We start from the raw sequence: 17,428 nt of genomic DNA, 5'->3' as shown, positions 1-17,428 counted from the left end.
AAACAGAGCCTTCCCTGTCTCAAACTTGAGCCTGGATCCCAAAACCTAGGCCCACCCTCAAACCCAAACTCCAGCTCTGCTGTCCCTGGCCTGCCTCACTCAGGGCACCAGGACACAGCCGTTTTCCTGTCCCCCTGAAACTCCTGGAGAGAGGTCACGACCACAGAGTGCTGCTCCTGAGCGGACCCCAGGTTCCCCTCTGGCGGGCTGTCCCCTGCCCGGTTCCCCGTCGTCGGCCTCCAGCACCCGCCTCAGGACGTGCAAAATGGCGTGAGGCCCCCCTTCTGGTTTCACGCCAGCCCCACACTCGGGAGCCTGATCAGACAGTGTCTCGTGCCTGTCCCGGGAGGGTAGCCGCGCGGGCGCGAGCCCCAGGCCAGCCCCAGCCACTGCGTTCCCCACCGGGCCGTGGGGTGGGCGCGAATCTCCTTGGAACGAGACTCCTGCGGGAGGCCTGTGGAGGGAGCAAAAGTGAGCTCCTGAGGCCAGGCCACGCCCCCACCAGTTCCCGCCAAGGTGTGCGGGGCGCGAGACTGGAGAGGGGAAACGGCAGGGTGCATATGGCCGTGCGCAAGCGCGCCTGGGGAAGGGCCCGGGCTTCTAGCTCAGCACGAGCTTGGCCTCGCGCCTCCTGACAAAACCTTTACTGGAGCGCGCCAAAGTGCCGGCCAATCAGCGCTCAGTCAGCTGCCCGCCTTTTCGGCGGGCCCCGCCCCCGCCTGGCTCCGCCCCCGCCCCACCGACTCCTGCCGACCAGGGCCTGGGGATCCTAATGAGGAGGCGGGGTCTCCCCAACTGCCAACTCTCAGGAGGAAAGAGATCTGGTCATTCTCCTTTCTGGCCCTCTTTCCACATTTCCCCTTAAGTGCATATCTGATGAGGGCCTACTGTGTGCCAAGGATCATGCTGGAAGTTGGGAATTTCATCGCGGTCTTCCCAGTGCAATCGGGAAGGCTCACAGACCTTGAGAACCTAGCGAACCAGGGGCTGCATTAAAGAGCGATAGATTGAGAAAAGATTCAGAGAGGAGGGCCACTGGAATTGGCCCTTAGTCGCAGTTCCCCTCACGAAGATCTATGTTCCTTGACAGAGGAAACGCTCTATTTTCGAAAGCTTTTTCTCATGGCCGATGAGGATGGACTGAAAAATATAGCTTAAGGGGAAGCGATCTAACGACCTAGTGGGGAGTAGAGGCCCCGATGTCCAACACACTTCAGTTTAAATCACCTTCTTGCTGTGTTGCCGTGGAGAAGAGGTATCGACTCTTTTCGCCTTAACTTTTACAAATTTGGGGTAATACTTGGGTTGTCTGCAGGGTGTGTGGCATATGGCTAGTATGCAGTAAATATCACACAACAGTTATTTACACTGTTCTGGGTGCGCGGACGAGATACACAGAGGTGCCTGTCCCCGTGAAGCTTCTATGACGTTGAATAGTTCCTAGTTCATGGGCTTTCTTCCCTCCTAAGGCTTAATTTTCTCATTTGTAAACAAGAGAAGGTGATGGTAAGAAAATCGGGGGGAAGAAATGGAAAAATGTTTGAGAAAGTACAAGGCACTGTTAATTATTATGTTAATGAGCATAAGGAAATCGATAAACTTGCTCCCTCCCAACTCTTCACCCCTCACAAACGTCTCTCTCTGCAATTTGCTCAATCTCTTTTCAAGGGCCCCGGGCCAAAATGGAGGAGACTGGACTCCATCTCCCAGTGCGCTTGGCGGGGGCGCTCCCTGCGCCTGCGCTGCAAAGCGCCCTCTCTGCCTCCTGAGAGTTAGAGTAGTTCTTGTCCTCAGCCCGCCCAGTTTGCTTCGTTTCCCCACCTCCAAGCGTGGTCATGCTGCCTTCTGGGAGGTGTAGTCCGTGGCCGCTCGGACTCCAATTCCCAGCGGGCTTCGGGGCGGGAACCCGGAAGGGGAGGCTGGAGAGGAGCGAGTGGGGGAAACCCGCGTAGCCGAGAGAGCTGCGGCGCGGGGAGATGGTGAGAACCCCGAGTCGGGGCCGGGGGCGCTTGAAAGCTGGGGCAGGGGGTCGGGACCGGGTGGCGAGAGGGAAGGGGCAGGGGCTAAAGAAGGAGCTGGACGACGAGAGATAGCTTTGGGGAGGGGTTCGGGAGGAATGGGAACCGGAGGGAGTAGTAGAAGAATGGGGGCTGGGGAGGGGTCTTGGAGGTGGGGAGGGAGTCGAGCTTTGGAATTGGTTGTATGGGAGCTCAGAGCCGGGGGAGGGAGTCCCGAGTTTGAAGAAGGGACTGGGCGTCCGGGCAGAGGCCCTGAAGGGAGCAGTTTCGAGGCGGGTAGCCTGGGGGATGCGGAAAGGCATGGGGGTCAGGGCTAGATGAGTTGAGGGGTTCTTTAGGCTCCGAGGGAGAGGCCAGCTATGGATGCGGTGGGTTAGGGCCTCTAGATCAGATTGGAGGCAGGAGGGCAAGCTGAGGTGGTGGGAGAGAAATTAGAAATCAGTGGTAGAATGGTGTGTTGATTAGGCTGCCGTAGGGGGGGTGGGGTGGAGAGCATGGCTTTACGCGCCTGGATGCAACGATAGTTTGCTTAGACCAGCCAGAGACTCCCGAGAAACTGGACAGTCACAGAACTGTAGGATAAGATGGCCAGAAGGGGCCTTAGAACCTTTTGCACTCTCATTTCTCCAGTGGGATCTCGAAAAGTGTAGTGCTTTCTGTGCTTTGGCGGTCCAGCATTCAGATCTCTTAATCTGTCACTCCTTTGTGACCTGGGCAAGTCTCCCCTTGCTGAAACTCAGTGTCCTTATCTGTGTTGTGGGAACAACTTGTCACTGAGAAGAGGGGAGGCTCCTTAAGATTGTTACCCTCCCTTGCAATAAGTCCTCGGCCTGTTGGTGGGAAGTTCCCCACCCCAGGAATGTGACTGGGTCACAGGTGCTAATGGATTCCCTTCTTATCAGTCCAACCCCAGAGGCGTTTTTCTCAAAACCTGGCACTGATCTGGGCACACGCCAGCTAAGAAGCAGGCAGGGGCTCTCCACAGTGGATTACAGCTACACTTACTGTTTAGGAAGTGCCTGGCCCCTTTCTTAACTCTTCGTTAACTCATTTAATTCTGACCACACCCCTAAGGTGTAGGTGGGGTTATCTCCATTCTACCCCAAGGAAGCAGAGGCACAGAGAACTTAAGCAACTTTACCAAGGTCATCCAGCATTAAGTGGTCAACTCAGGATTCCAACCTAGGTATACTGGCTCGGAATCTGCTTTCACCACTGTGATTTCGCCCCCTCTCCTTGTACTGAAATACAGTGTTATGAGTTAGGGCAGAGACTTCAGAACAGAAGCAGTCTTCGGTTCTAATTTTAGCCCTCCCATTCATTTGTCCTGTGACTTTGGGCCTCTCATTAACTATAAAATGGGATCAGTAACTCTAGGAAGGTTAGAGGGTTCAGGGAGGTAAGCGTGTAAAGTTCTTGAAGTTAAGTGCTCAGTACACACGAGTTGTCATTTTTTTGAACGGAGAGTGGGAACAGACTTGAGAGACAACGCAGAAGACAGGGACCAGTGAGGGAGACATCAGCCAGGCTGCCTCCTTTTCCTTCTCCCGCAGGCTGCCCCCCTATCTGACTCCTCTTATTTCCCGCCCTCTATCCCTGGGCTTCCAAGTCCAAGGGTGACTCCCCGATGTGGTGCTCAGAAACTCAATCTGTCCCCATCCCCATCCCCAGCCAGATATAAATAATTCACTTGCCGATGCCCAGCCTGGCCCAACTCCAGGCATTTCAGTGAATAGGGAATATTTCTGACAACTGTGTTTTCTCCCTCCAACCTTTTGGTTTTTCCAGCCTCACTGGGCAGGTTGGCAACTTTGTAATTCATCTTGAAACAGTTTGGTTCTTTTGTTGTGAGGCTTCCTGAGTTTATCACATAAATTCTCTGGCGCTGATATGAAGGTTTATGGTCAAAAGCACTGGCCTCAGATAGGCCCAGGTTCAAATCCCTACTTCTGCTGCTGTGTGTCCTTGGCCACATTGTATTCCCACTCGGGCCCTCGAGTTTTCTCCTGCAAAATAGGGCCACATTCCAACCAGGGGGCTCTTGTAGAGTTGATGAGGTAACATGTATCAAATGTGTAGTGCATAGGAAGCTCTCAGTTAAGTCTGAGGTCTTTTTATGATTTTTCTTCTCTTAAGAAAAAACTATAGAGCATGGACATTGGAACCAGAACATGCAGATTTGAATCTTGGCTTCGTCACACACTAGCTGTGTGACTCTAGGCAAGTCACTGAACCCCTCTGGACCTCAGTTTCCTCTTCTGGAAAATGGGGGTTCATTCCTTGAGTGGTCCCCAGTGTTGATAGAGCACCTACAGCGTGCAGACCGACACCCTGCCCTTGGGGAGCGGGTTGTTGTCGGCATGCTGGTGGCATTTGGGCTCATTTTTCCATTTTTCAGGTTTGGGTTTTCCTGATTCATTTGCAGCCCCTTATGCTAGCTTTGCCTGCTTGTCATTACGTCATTACCTTCAGGGGTCTTTAACACTTTGTCTTCCACTCTCGGTGAATCATCTGAAAACCGTCTTGGTTTGGGGGAAAGTTGGGCAGCCTCTCACTCATCCCTGCGCCTGTATGTCACATTTGGGGCCCCCGGGGTCACGTGACACTCCCCCCCTTTCCTTTATTTGTCTGTCTTCGAAAATGTGTCCGCTTTCCAAGTCATTTTGCCTTTTCTTAAAATCTTTAATGTGTTTTCAGCGTGTGCTTGTCCGAAGCTTACTCATACAACACGATATTTTTACCATTGCTAATGGGGTATTTCTAGCAGCTCTGGCAGCACCAGATGATTCCTAAAACCACAAGTTTTCTGAACGGCTTGGCTCCAGTCACCTGCTCCGTGATGCCATCCGGACCCCTCGATTAAGATCAGAACCCCCACTTCCACTCCCAGTCCTCTTAACTTGCTGTATTTGTTGCCACATAGCACTTGCCACCTTGGAACTCACTCTATTTTTATTGTCCCTGTCGCCAATTAGTATGTCAGCCCTGCGAAGGTGAGGATTTCTGTCTCCTTTTCCCCACATACCTGCCGTGCCCGGAACAGGCCCCTGGCACACAGTAGCTGCTCTGTAAATATCTGTTTAATAGTTGAGACCCAATAGGCAACAGTAACAAAGGAATGACCATATTTTGACTGTCATGAGGGGCCAGGGTCAGTTTCCTTTCGGAATATAAGTCTTTGGGTTAGTCAATGATTTGCAAACTCCTAGGTACTAAGTCTCCTCTTCCCTTAATAAGCGAGCAGAATATTGAGCCTCTCCTTGGTAGCTAGCTGACATGAGCACTCTGCTAGGTTGATCTCTGAATCATCAGGCAGCCCGTGGGTGGGTACTGTTATTATCTGCACTTTACAGTGGAGGAAACTGAGGCACCAAGGGTTAAGCACCCTAACCTACAGACACACCCCCAAAAGTAGGAAAGCTGGGGTGTCTGCAGGCCCTGCCTGGATTCTGTCTGCATCCTGGATCTCTAGGATCTGAGGATTTGGAGGATTTCTGCTCTTAGGGAGAGCTGTGGGAAAGGAACCTTTGAGAAGGGGAGAGAGGGTGGCAGACCCTGAGGCCGAAAAGCCAAGGGAGGGATGAATCTAGACTGTAGACCGAATGGCTGTGAGGAGGGGGGGTGTCAAGAGGGTGGGGGATGGAAGGAGCAGGGCCGCGAACAGAACCCTGGTATCCTGCCCCCGATTCGTGCGTGACCATGACCGTGTCCGTGGACCAGTGCCTTCTGTGAGCACCTGCTTCATACCCAGCCCTGTGCAGGCATGACCCTGACTGCCCGACCCCGGGATGGAGGCGCCCCAAGGTGGGGGCGGGTGGGCCTCACCTGAGTCAGAGTGAGGGGGGCCAGGCACCCACTTTTTATTCCCTTTCTTCTTTCTTTGCTTTATTCTGCTATAGTTGACATTGTTTCCAACTTTTTTTTTTTTTTTAAGATTTTATTTATTTATTAGAGAGAGGAAGCATACGGGAGTGGAGGGGGGCAGAGGGAGAGAGAGAATCCCAACCAGGCTCGATCTCACGACCCTGAGATCGTGAGCCAAAATCAAGAGTCAGAAGCTTAACCAAGTGAGCCACCCAGGCACCCCTTGGTTCCAGCTTCTTAGGGGGCGCGCTTGGCTTGTTCATTGCTAGCTTCTCTCTTTTCTTTGTGCATTTGTAGAAACAGGTTCTCCCTCGAGCTGCTGCCAGCTGTGCTCCCAGGCTCATCCCTTTACCTTCATCTGGGGATTCCTTTTGCCTCTCTTCTGGGCTAGACTTTTGTCTTTGACCTGATAGCTCCCTTTGTCTTCATTCACCGCTTCATTTTGGTGAATCAAATCCTCCTCCTGTAGCTTCCTGAGAAGGGTTCCCGGACATGTATTTTTGTTTTTGCAAACTTGCACCTCTCACAGAAAGGTTTTTTTGTTTTTGTTTTTTTTTTAAGATTTTATTTATTTATTCGACAGAGATAGAGACAGCCAGCGAGAGAGGGAACACAAGCAGGGGGAGTGGGAGAGGAAGAAGCAGGCTCCTAGCGGAGGAGCCTGATGTGGGGCTCGATCCTGTAACGCCGGGATCACGCCCTGAGCCGAAGGCAGACGCTTAACCGCTGTGCCACCCAGGCGCCCCTCACAGAAAGGTTTTAAGCAGGGGAGTTGATACGGTCTGATTTATGTTTGGAGCGATCTCTCCAGCTACCATGGAAAGGATGGAGCCGGAAGAGCTAAACTAGGCCATTGGAGCCAAGTGCGGAGGCTGGAGCAGCTGTGCCTTTGAGGAGAGGTCCCAGCTTTCCAGAAACCCACAGGGTGGAGGCGAGAGAGGCCCTCACCCAGGTCATTGTCATTCAGCAATGACAGGTGACAGGGGCGGCCAGAAGAGGCCTCAGGAGGAAGAGATCCCGAATAGCTTGGGAGGATACGCCAACCTGCCTCCGTCCTGGGAGCAGGATTTCCACACGTGGAGTTGGCTGGAACCAGCCGGCTTTTCCCAAGAGGTCCCCAGTAGCACATGTAAAGACAGACAGCGTGGCGGTGTTAGGAGCCGGTTCAAACCAACATGCATTACACACCCCTGATGGGCTAGGGCGTTCCTTCTCAGATGTGCCTACGAATCCCCTAGAGAGCTGTCCAAGTGCCCGTTCTGCGGGTGTAGGGCAGCAGGAGAGCCTACATTCCTAACACACTTCCCGGGGACTCCTGCTCCAAGGAGCTGACTTAGAGGAGCCAAGCGCCTGAGCTGTTCGAAAAGCTGGGGATCCCACAGTGAAATGAAATAGGCAGAAATACCGGCCCTGGAGGGAGCTGTTCGGGAGGGGAAACTGACAAGAAACTTTATCAACAACGTTTCTAGCATATTAGATAGGGATATGTGCTCAGAAAAAAATAATAAATCGGGAAGAGAAAGGCGAGTGTCTGGCTGTCAGTGAGGGGGACGGCCGTGTTTGAGGACACAGTAAGATGATCCGCACAGAAGTGGCGCTCAGTGACTAAAGCTGCCTGCCGCTTCAGAACTCCGGCCGCAGAGCCGGGTCTGAGAGCGATCGCTTCGCCATTCTGTGCCTCCACGTCCTTGAAATGAGGTTAAGAATAGTGAGGTGATGTGAAAATTCAATGAGTTAATATTCGTAAAACACCTCAAGCAAAGCCTGGCTCCCAGTGATGCCTGGGTGTGAACTGCCATTGTGATCAGTTTCTCTCTTAATATATTCAGGCGGGTCATGGTGGTTTATTTGGATGTCTGCCCCCTTTCTCACGAGCTCCTCCTGGTGAGCTCAGTGTCATCTCTGTGTGCCCAGACCAGCTCCGAGCCAGCAAGCAGGAGGACCTTGGAATGTCAGATAAGGGAAGTGAACTGGATTCTCGAATGGTTGGGGGCATTCCTCGAAGTGTCGATCGTGTGGTTCAGTTCCTTACTAATTTTATCTGTTCAGCCCACCTCTTATGGAGAGATACATTGCAGTTTCCCATCACAGTTGTGGATTTGCCAAAGTGTTTGCCATTCTGTTCTTTTTGCTTTATATATTTTGAGGCCATCATGTTAGCACGAATGTTGAGAACTTTTGTATATAACGGGTCAGTTTGTTTCATTACCATCTTTGTGCCTACTAATACCTTTTGCTTTTGTCAGCTGTTACTTTTTTTTTTAAGATTCTATTTTGAGGGACGCCTGGGTGGCTCAGTTGGTTAAGAGTCTGCCTTTGGGCGCACCTGGGTGGCTCAGTCGTTAAGCATCTGCCTTCGGCTCAGGGCGTGATCCCGACGTTCCGATCGAGCCCCACATCAGGCTCCTCCGCTGGGAGCCTGCTTTTTCCTCTCCCACTCCCCCTGCCTGTGTTCCCTGTCTCGCTGGCTGTCTCCCTCTGTCAAATGAATAAATAAAAATCTTTTTTTTTTTTTAAAGATTTTATTTATTTTATTCGACAGAGATAGAGACAGCCAGCGAGAGAGGGAACACAAGCAGGCGGAGTGGGAGAGGAAGAAGCAGGCTCATAGCGGAGGAGCCTGATGTGGGACTCGATCCCACAACGCCGGGATCACGCCCTGAGCCGAAGGCAGACGCTTAACCGCTGTGCCACCCAGGCGCCCCGAATAAATAAAAATCTTAAAAAAAAAAAAAAAAGAGTCTGCCTTTGGCTCAGGTCATGATCCCAGGGTCATGGGATTGAGTCCCGAGTCAGGCTCCTTGCTCAGTGGGGAGCCTGCTTCTCCCTCTGCCTGCTGCTCCCCCAGCTTGTGCATTCTCTCTCTCTCTGACAAATAAATAAAATCTTTTAAAAAAAGATTTTATTTGGAGTCATGTCCATGCCCAATATGGGGCTTGAACCCACAATCCCAAGATCCAGAGTTGCATACTCTACTGACTGAGCCAGCCAAGCACCCCTCATTACTGTTTGTTTTGTTTTGTTTTGCTTTTTTTAATGATATCGTCTCTCTTCTGTTTGTCTCTTGGTTCATATTTGTCTGGTCTTTTTCCATTTTTTTACATTTTCAGTCTTTCTGGGTCATGCTGTTTTACAATAAATGGATCTTCATGATGCATTCTCTGAAAGCTGACCTAGTGGAGGGCCTCGTGGAGAGCTCAGTGTGTGAGAAGTTAGACAATTCTGCCCCAATGTGTGAAACAGAGTTCACCCTGCCAGGCCTCATAAAGTTTGGGACTTGTTGCTGCAGGGAGGGAGCTTTGATCCATCCATTCAGTCCCATGCTGGGTGCTGCTGGGGACACCATGATGACCCTGATTGTTCTGGCCCTTCTGGGTTCACTGTCGCCTAGAGGAGACAGATCCAGCCCTAGACAGGGATAACTCAGAGTGGGCAGGGCTGGGACTTGGGAACCCAGAGGTCGTCCTCTGTGCAGGTGGCAGGTTTCCAGGAAGGGAGCTGGGGCAAGCCCTCTCTGTTAAAGTTACATTTGAGCACAGATGAGAATGAAATAAGGAACTGAGCCATGTGGAGATCTGGGGGGAAGGAATTCCAGTTAGTGAAAACAGCAAATGCAAACACCACGGAAGGGAAGAGCTTGTGACTTTAGCAGAATAAAAAGCTGGGCGATGTGGGAGCCCAGAGGTGGAGTCTGACCCAGACTGGGGGCAATCGGCCTCTTGGACAAGGGAATGGGGGAATGGCTGAGCTAGGACGCCAGAGAGTGTATAGTAAAGCAATAATAAGAGCACAGCAATCCCGAATCAGATTTTTTGGATTCACAGCCCAGCTCCAACTCACACCAGTTCTCTGTGGGTAACCTGTCCTGCTTCAGTTCCTTTATCGCTACAGTGCAGACGATAATAGCTTCTGCTGAGAATCAGACAGGGCCTAAGAACTCCAACCACTCTCTATACCAGATCTGGTGCCCACCTGGGTCCACTGGGGGTGTGGAGGAGTGGGGAGGGTGAAGCTGGACCTGCTGGGTACCCGGGCTTTTAAAGCAAGGGCGCTGGGGAGTCATGGTAGATTTTGAACAGGGTAGGGACGGGGTCAGGTTTGTGCTTTAAGAAAACCCTTCCGGCCTTGACGTGCAGGGTGGTTGGAAGCAGGCAAGGCTGGGGCAGGGTGGTCGGAGGACCGGTGACATCTGTGGTGGAGCCCCCTTTGGGTGTCTCTTGAATCGTCCTGACATTGAAAGGATCTAAACAACCGCTGTTCAGTAGAAATATAATGAGAGCCGTATGTGTAATTTAAAATCTTGTAGCAGCCACGTTTTTAAAAAGTCAAGAGATGAAGTTAATTTTAAGTATTTTAACTAAATTATATCCTAAGTATTATCATTTTTAACAGGTAATTAATATTTAAAAAGCATTGTCGGGGTATTTGATATTCTTTTCTTGTACTAAGTCTGAGTCAGATTTGGGGCGCTTGGTTGGAAAGGCTGAACGGAAAGGTGCGTTTGGCCACACAGCCTGAGCCTTGACTGCCAAGCCCAGAAGCTGAACTCAGTGCCGAGGGAGTCGCCAGTCGCCGCAGGGTTCTGCCATTTGTTCTTCAAGGATGAAGTGATTCCGCTGCCTGGTTTACCCCGGAGGGAATCTCGGTCTTCAGGGTTCCCAAACAAACCTGGGCGCTTATCTTTCTGCCCGTTTCCTTCCGCCCTCGAGTCTCAATCCCGGAGCTGCTTGGCCCTTTAAATCTCAACTGTCAATCAGGGCTCCTGTTTAGAGGGAACGTCGTGTAATAAGCCTCTCCTTGAATAACGTAGCGTCTGTCCTGGCCTTGTTCCTCCGTTTTAGCAAGAAGTTGGGAATTGTTCCACGCTCTCTTAACACTTCACTGTTTCCACACCCCCTTCACCTCTCGCCTACTCCTCCCTCTTTCGAAGTTAGGCCCCTTCGCCAAGGCATTCCTTATATGGGCACGGCCCCGAACGGCAGCCGCTCATTGGCTGGGGGCGTCACGCGCGGGTCTGTCAACAAAGGGGCGGAGGGAAACTAGTCGCGCGCCTGTCCGCGCGAAGTCTGGAGGGAAGGAACGAGGGGGCGGGCCCTCTTCCTTCGTGCGCATGCGTGTGTGTTGCCACCCTCTCCCGCCGCTGGGGGGGCGGGGCTCACGGATGAGGGTACTTTGGGGGCGTGTCTAGGTTTCGAGGGTCGACTGAGTGGGTTGGGGGGGCGGTTGCAAAATTGGGGGGCTCCCTTTGCCGTTAAGCGGTATTTTGGGGCTTGAAATGTTTGCGTGGGTGTGGGGGATACTTGGGGTTCCCTGGAGCTTAGGGAGAGCCTTGGGGCTTGGGTTTGGGTTCTTTTGTAGTGTGGAAGTTTTGGTTGTCTTGTAGGGGTCTGCTTTGTGGTTGGGGATGTTTGGTGGTTATGTGATTTGGGGAGCTCATGGGGAGACTTAGAAGCAAAGTAAAGAATCCAGGAGTGCCAAGTCTGGAGCCAGAACACCTGGGCTTTCGCCTTTCTCGAGTCCTTCCTACCTGTTTGACCAGCGATTTGGGGTTAAACCTTTCTGTGCCTCATTTGGACACTGGGACTAATACACTGCTTGCTCCAAGGGGACCAGGGAGGATTAGCCGGAATTGTTAGAACAGTACCTAATAAGCTCCAGTGAGCCATCCAGTAAGCACGTGTCATTGGTGAGGATTCTTTGGGAGTGTTTGGGGGTTTTTGGGGCTTTGAGAAATATGTGGTTTGGGATTAGTCTTATGTGTTAGGGAGCTTTTATGTTTTCGTGAGGGTTTTTTTGCAGTTGGGGGGGCTTCTATTAGGAATTAGGGAGTACATGTGGAGATTTAGAAAGTGTTTGAAGGGGAGTATAGGATTTCAGGAAACTGGTCTTTTGGGGCATGTGTGAGGTTGGGAGATTGCTGTGTATGTTGGAGTTCTTGGAAGACAAGGGATTTGGGAGGCGTTCCTTGAGATTGGGGCCTTCTGTGCTGGAGGGGATATTTATAGGTTTAGAAGTTTAAATTAGGATTTGAAAGGGTCTGGATATTTGGGGGAGGGCATTTATCTTCTGGAGATAAAGGTAGGAACAAATTGGAGGATTTCAGGGGGTAGCCAAGTTGTAGAGAGATATCTATAGAAAATGGCTTTTGCTGTGTTCACGTCTATTCCTGGGCATTTAGATTTATTGGTGGATGGTAAACTTAGCCATCTATAGGTGGGGTCAGTCTATACTGCAGGGGTTAGCAGACTTTTACTATAAAGAGCCAGATAATGAGTGTTTTAAGCTTTGCAAAGCCATATGTCCTCCATTGCAACCGCTCTGCCATTGTATTGTGAAAGCAGCCATAAATAGATGAGCATGTTTCAATAAAACTTTATTGGCAAAGACAAGCAGTGTGCCATAGTTTGCTGACCCCTGGTCTATGGGCATGTGGAAGGTTTGAGATTTGGAGAGTATTTTGGTTTCAAGCTGCCTGGAGGGAGATGGGCACAGGGAATGATTGAGATGGAAGGATATGCTGCCTGTTGGGGCTGCAGTAGAGAGTGGTCATGTCAGACTCATTAGCAGAATTGCCTCCAGATTAGGTCACGCACAAAGTTGTTGTAAAATAAAATGGTCATTGTTAAGAGAGCCCTGAATGGAAAAGTCCTGAAACCAAGTTTGAGGGCCTGGTTTTATGATAAGTCACCCTTCCCCACTTGGTCTACCTGTGTGCAGCTTGAAGAGGAAACTAGACGAGAACAGGCCTTCTTAGCCTAGAGATCTGTGCCTGTGCTTAGGGGAAGTCATTACCTACACAGTCTTGTGCAAGTGGGTGCGTTTTTCTGGGTGAGGTTACACAGCTTTAAGAGTTTCTCAGGGAGCCCCGGGACCGAACAAAGTGAAGAGCCGATTTCTTTATTCTTTTTTTTTTTTTTTTTTTTAAGATTTTATTTATTTATTTATTTTAGAGAGCACCAGAGAGAGTACATGAGCAGGGGAGAGGAGCAGAGGGAGAGGGACAAGCAGACTCCGTGCTGAGTGCAGAGCCCGACGCCGGGCTCGATCCCACGACCCTGAGATCACGACCTGAGCCGAAACCAAGAGTCGGATGCTCAACTGACTGAGCCACCCAGGCGCCCAAAGAGCCAATTTCTTAAGGGCCTGGCTGGCTCTGACCTCAGATTTTCTTCCCCTGCCCAGCCTACTTCATTCCTTCCTCCGTGGGCTCAAGTAGCCATAGCTGTGGGCCGGGCTGGGAATTCTTGTCTTTTCAGGAACTGGCTACTGGGTGAGCAAATGGAAGAAGGAGGAGCTGTCAGTTGGTACTTTCACTTAAGTTATGCCTGCAGGAAGCCTCTGGATCATGAGTGAAGGCAGTTGGGCCGTGGAGTATGACCTGCAGGGTTGGAACAAGCTGCCGGCTTTACTTACATTCTGGGTGTTTTGTTTTATTTTGTTTGTTTCTTTGTTTATTATTTATTTATTTAAAGATTTTATTTATTTGGAGAGAGAGAGAGAGTTGATTGCAGGCATAAGCCAACAGGGGAGGAGCTGAGGGAAAGGGAGAGAACCTCAAGCAGACTCCGTGCTGAGTGAGGAGCCTGACATGGGGCTCGATCTCACAACCCTGAGATCATGACCTGAGCCGAAACCAAGAGTCAGAGCCTCAAGTGGCTGCACCACCCAGGCGCCCCCATTTTGGGTGTTTAAAGACCAGCTCTCATTCCCTCTGCAACCCTCCGTTTGCTCACCTGTGCAGTGGGACAGGAATAGAGTTCTCGGTGGGCTAATTTGGTCAGTCCCCTCAGGAGTTGAGGTTGGGGTGGTAGGAGGAGGGCAGGCTATTCCCCCAGCTCCCCAACCTCCTCTTTCCTGTCTCCAGGTGGCCTGTGGAGCATCCCCTGACCATCCAGGTCCCGGAATGCGGTGAACCCCTGCCTGCCTGCTACCGTTCCCCAGGATGGACCGTGGTGGCCTCCTGCCCTTCCAGCTGTGGTGCCCCCGGCCCTTTGGCACCTACTCACAGAACCAGCCACGCCCGCCTACCGCAGCCCTCAAGCCGTCGGCCTGCCCAGAGCCGGGCAGCGGGGCCGAGCCAGACCACGAGCCTGCCCACTCTGAGAACACCCCACCCACCTTGGCCACGGAGGCCCCTGCCTCCCAGCCGGCCCCGCTCCTCTCGGCAGCAGCTGCTGGCGATGAGGGGCGAGTCCTGCTGGACACGTGGTACGTCATCAAGCCCGGGAATACAAAGGAGAAGGTGGCCTTCTTTGTGGCCCACCAGTGTGGTGGGGGCAGCCGGGCCAGCTCCATGAAGGTCAAGGGGCACTGGGGCAGTGACAGCTCCAAGGCCAAGCGGAGGAGGCGCTGTCTGGAGCCTACGAAGGCTCCCCCGGACCCTGGGGGCCCAGAGGCACCCCCTGCTGCTGAGGGGGCCCCAGCCTCGGCTGGCGAGGACGTAGACCTGCTCTCTGTGGCTGAGATGGTGGCGCTGGTGGAACAGCGGGCCGCCCTGGCGCTGCAGAGCTACCCACGCCCCGGCACCCCGGCCCCTGTGGTCTTCGTGTCTGCCGAGCAGGGCGGGCCCACCAAGGGGCTGGGGTCCGAACGGCGTTCCGGGGGCGGAGACTGCAGCCGGGTAGCCGAGGCGGTGGCCCACTTCGAGGCCCAGCGGGACAGCCCTCCAGCCAAAGGCCTCCGCAAAGAGGAGCGGCCTGGGCCAGGCCCCGGGGAGGTACGCATCGCCTTTCGGATCTCCAATGGCCGAGAGCCCCGCGCCCCCGACGGCAGCTTGCCCAACGGTAGCGGGGGCCGGCCCGGTTGTGCCTACCCTGGCAGCCCAGGCCCGGGGGCCCGAGCCAAGGACAAGATCACCTGTGACCTGTACCAGCTCATCAGCCCATCCCGGGACGCCCTCCCCAGCAACGTGGAGTTCCTCCTGGCGCGGGCGGATGAGGCCAGTGAGGGGGAGACGCCGGTCCCTGCCAGGCCCGAGGACACTCCCCCGGCCCCCCCTCCGCCCCCTGCCCGGGACTGTGGAGCGTCAGGCTTCCACGTGGATGTGGTGGTGACGGGGGTGGTGGACGAATGCATCTTCTTTGGCAAGGACGGCACCAAGAACGTGAAAGAGGAGACAGTGTGCCTGACAGTCAGCCCCGAGGAGCCGCCCCCACCCGGCCAGCTCTTCTTCCTCCAGTCCCGCGGTCCAGACGGGCCCCCCGAGCCACCCCCGGCCGACTCCCCGGCCACCGCGCCAGGCCCGGACGATGCCGAGGGGACAGCGGACACGTCCCTGTGCCGCCTCTACCGACACGTGTCCCACGACTTCCTGGAGATCCGCTTCAAGATCCAGCGGCTGCTGGAGCCGCGACAGTACATGCTGCTGCTGCCCGAGCACGTGCTGGTGAAGATCTTCAGCTTCCTGCCCACGCGGGCCCTGGCGGCCCTCAAGTGCACCTGCCACCACTTCAAGGGCATCATCGAGGCCTTCGGCGTGCGGGCCACAGACTCGCGTTGGAGCCGCGACCCCCTCTATCGTGATGATCCTTGCAAGCAGTGCCGCAAGAGATACGAGAAGGGGGACGTGTCGCTCTGCCGATGGCACCCCAAGCCCTACCACCACGACCTGCCTTACGGACGTTCCTACTGGATGTGCTGCCGCCGAGCCGACCGCGAGACGCCCGGCTGCCGCCTGGGTCTGCACGATAACAACTGGGTGCTGCCCTGCAATGGCCCAGGCAGCGGTGGCGGTGGCGGCGGGGGCCGGGCTGGCAGGGAGGAGGGGAGGTGAAGCCGGGGGAGGGGGGGGGAGAGCCCACCATGCCCACCCCCTCCCCCCTCCCCCGGGAGCCGAGGGCCAGGACTGGGGTCACCAGCCTGTACCCCCAGTCCAGGCAGCGTTGATCCCCCTCCAGAACTGAGATGGGATTCAGGGGGATAATTGAGAAAGCACTCTGATCGACTGACCCCTATTGGTTTTCTACTCTTCAGACCCAGGGCCGTGGACCCTCAAGTAGGGTGTTTTTTATCAGCATCTCAACTTCTTCTCCGTTCAGCCCCAACCCCCTCCCTGCCACTCTACACCCCAGGGACCCACCAGCAGGGAGCAGAAGGCAGCTAATTTTGGTACTCCGCAAGGGTTCCCCCATTCTGGCCCCCTTCCGCCCGAACCCCCCCCCCTTCTTTGTCTCTGGAGCTCTGTTCTCCTGAGAGGCTGCAGGGCGCAAGGTTGGTACCTCCTTTGACCTACCACACCGGGGCTCACCTCCTTTTTAGGAATTGGGGGCCAGTAAGATCACAGATCAGCTGTGGCACTTTTCATGGCAGCCGGCCATTTCTAGACGTTTTCCCCCATTAAAACAATAAAAATCACTGTTTTCTCCTTAACCTAAAGCTACCGGTCTCTTCACTTCCCCCCAAGGGGAAGAGAACAAAAAAAAAAGTTGAAGTATAAAGATTCCCCTCCTCCCATTACTGAAGGTGTTGCCATTGCTTCTCCCCCCCCCCAAAAAAAAAAAGCTGTGAAGCCCTTTGCCTCGCTCTTGACAGCGTGGGGGGCCGGTGGGCAGGGACTGTGGCTTTGAATTTCTGGATTGTTTTTCCTTCCACTCTGGATATTCGTTCAGGCGTTGGGGTCTCTCCAGCCCTGGCCACATGTGTTTCTTTAGAATCCTTTGGTCAACGGAGACCTTGATTTTCAGGCAGTTTGGTCTGGGATATTTTCGTTTGTTCCATTTGGGATTTTTTTTTGTTGTTTTTGTTTTTTTCATCCTTGTGGTTCTGGAAGCTTCTGGTGTGTGGCATCTGACCAGTTTTGAATTGGTCCTTTCTATAAAATCAATATTTATAAGGCTGGGCCCAGACTGGTTTGTGTGTTGTTCAGGGAGGGGGTCGGGGAGAGAAGGGAGCCACGGAGCGCTGCATGGTGAGCCGGAAAAGATTGGGAGAAGGATCCTTAGCCAAGTCTCTTAGCTCGAGATTATTTTTGACTCTTCATCTGTGTCAGTTTGGATTCAAAAATCTCAAAATAGTAGTAGCTTAAACAAGATAGTTTTCATTTCTTTAGAACTCCCGAGTGGGCAGATATGGTGGCCCTGAAGTCATCAGGCACTTCTGGCTCCCTGTCCTTTGGCCGTGCTAGAGCTCTGACCAGCACCAATTTGCAGGAAGAGAAGGCTCCTTCCTCCCAGAAGTACTACACTATACTTACACGTGCATCTCACTGGTCTGAACTTGAGCCATATGGAAGGGCTGCAAGGGAGACTTGGGACGCACAGTTTTTCAGCTGGATACATTATGCCCAACAAAAAACAACTTACTGAAGATCCCTGTAATTAAAGCTTCAAAACAGTCAATTATTTACTAAATAAAAAAGGAATTAAGTCTTTAAAAAAATTCAAGTATAAAGGAAGAGGGAAGAATGGATAGTGAGAGGTAATTAACAGTCTCTGACATTTCTTTTAAGATTGATGGATTTGACAGAGCGAGCGCATTGGGGGAGGGGCAGAAGGAGAAGGAGAATCCCAAGCAGCCTCGGCACTGAGCGTGGAGCCGGAGGCAGAGCT

General features: G+C 53.1%; 1 protein-coding gene across 3 annotated transcripts; it reads left to right on the top strand.

Annotated features, from left to right (window-relative positions):
- Window positions 1-1,901: 1,901 nt before the first annotated feature.
- Window positions 1,902-16,719, top strand: FBXO46 (F-box protein 46). Of its 3 annotated transcripts, XM_087870918.1 has the most exons (3): window positions 1,908-1,979; window positions 12,833-13,152; window positions 13,747-16,719. In XM_087870918.1, the coding sequence occupies exon 3, from the start codon at window positions 13,825-13,827 to the stop codon at window positions 15,652-15,654; it is 1,830 nt and encodes a 609-aa protein (XP_087727044.1). In that variant the 5' UTR covers window positions 1,908-1,979; window positions 12,833-13,152; window positions 13,747-13,824; the 3' UTR covers window positions 15,655-16,719. The 3 variants fall into 3 exon arrangements, with proteins under 3 accessions (XP_045632277.1, XP_087727044.1, XP_087727043.1); XM_045776321.2 differs by lacking the exon at window positions 12,833-13,152 and having other exon boundaries at window positions 1,902-1,979; XM_087870917.1 differs by having other exon boundaries at window positions 12,833-16,719.
- The last annotated feature ends 709 nt before the right edge of the window (window positions 16,720-17,428 follow it).

Source organism: Ursus americanus, chromosome 21 (assembly GCF_024610735.1).
Source record: "Ursus americanus isolate L20-20 chromosome 21, mUrsAme1.1.p, whole genome shotgun sequence".
NCBI classification, from domain to species: Eukaryota; Metazoa; Chordata; class Mammalia; order Carnivora; family Ursidae; genus Ursus; species Ursus americanus.
Note: the sequence above shows the minus strand (reverse complement) of the source record. Positions and strands in the feature narration are given on the sequence as shown.

Excerpts from the sequence above, each read along its gene's own strand:
- FBXO46 (XM_045776321.2), top strand. The coding sequence starts at position 13,825 with ATGGACCGTGGTGGCCTCCTGCCCTTCCAGCTGTGGTGCCCCCGGCCC.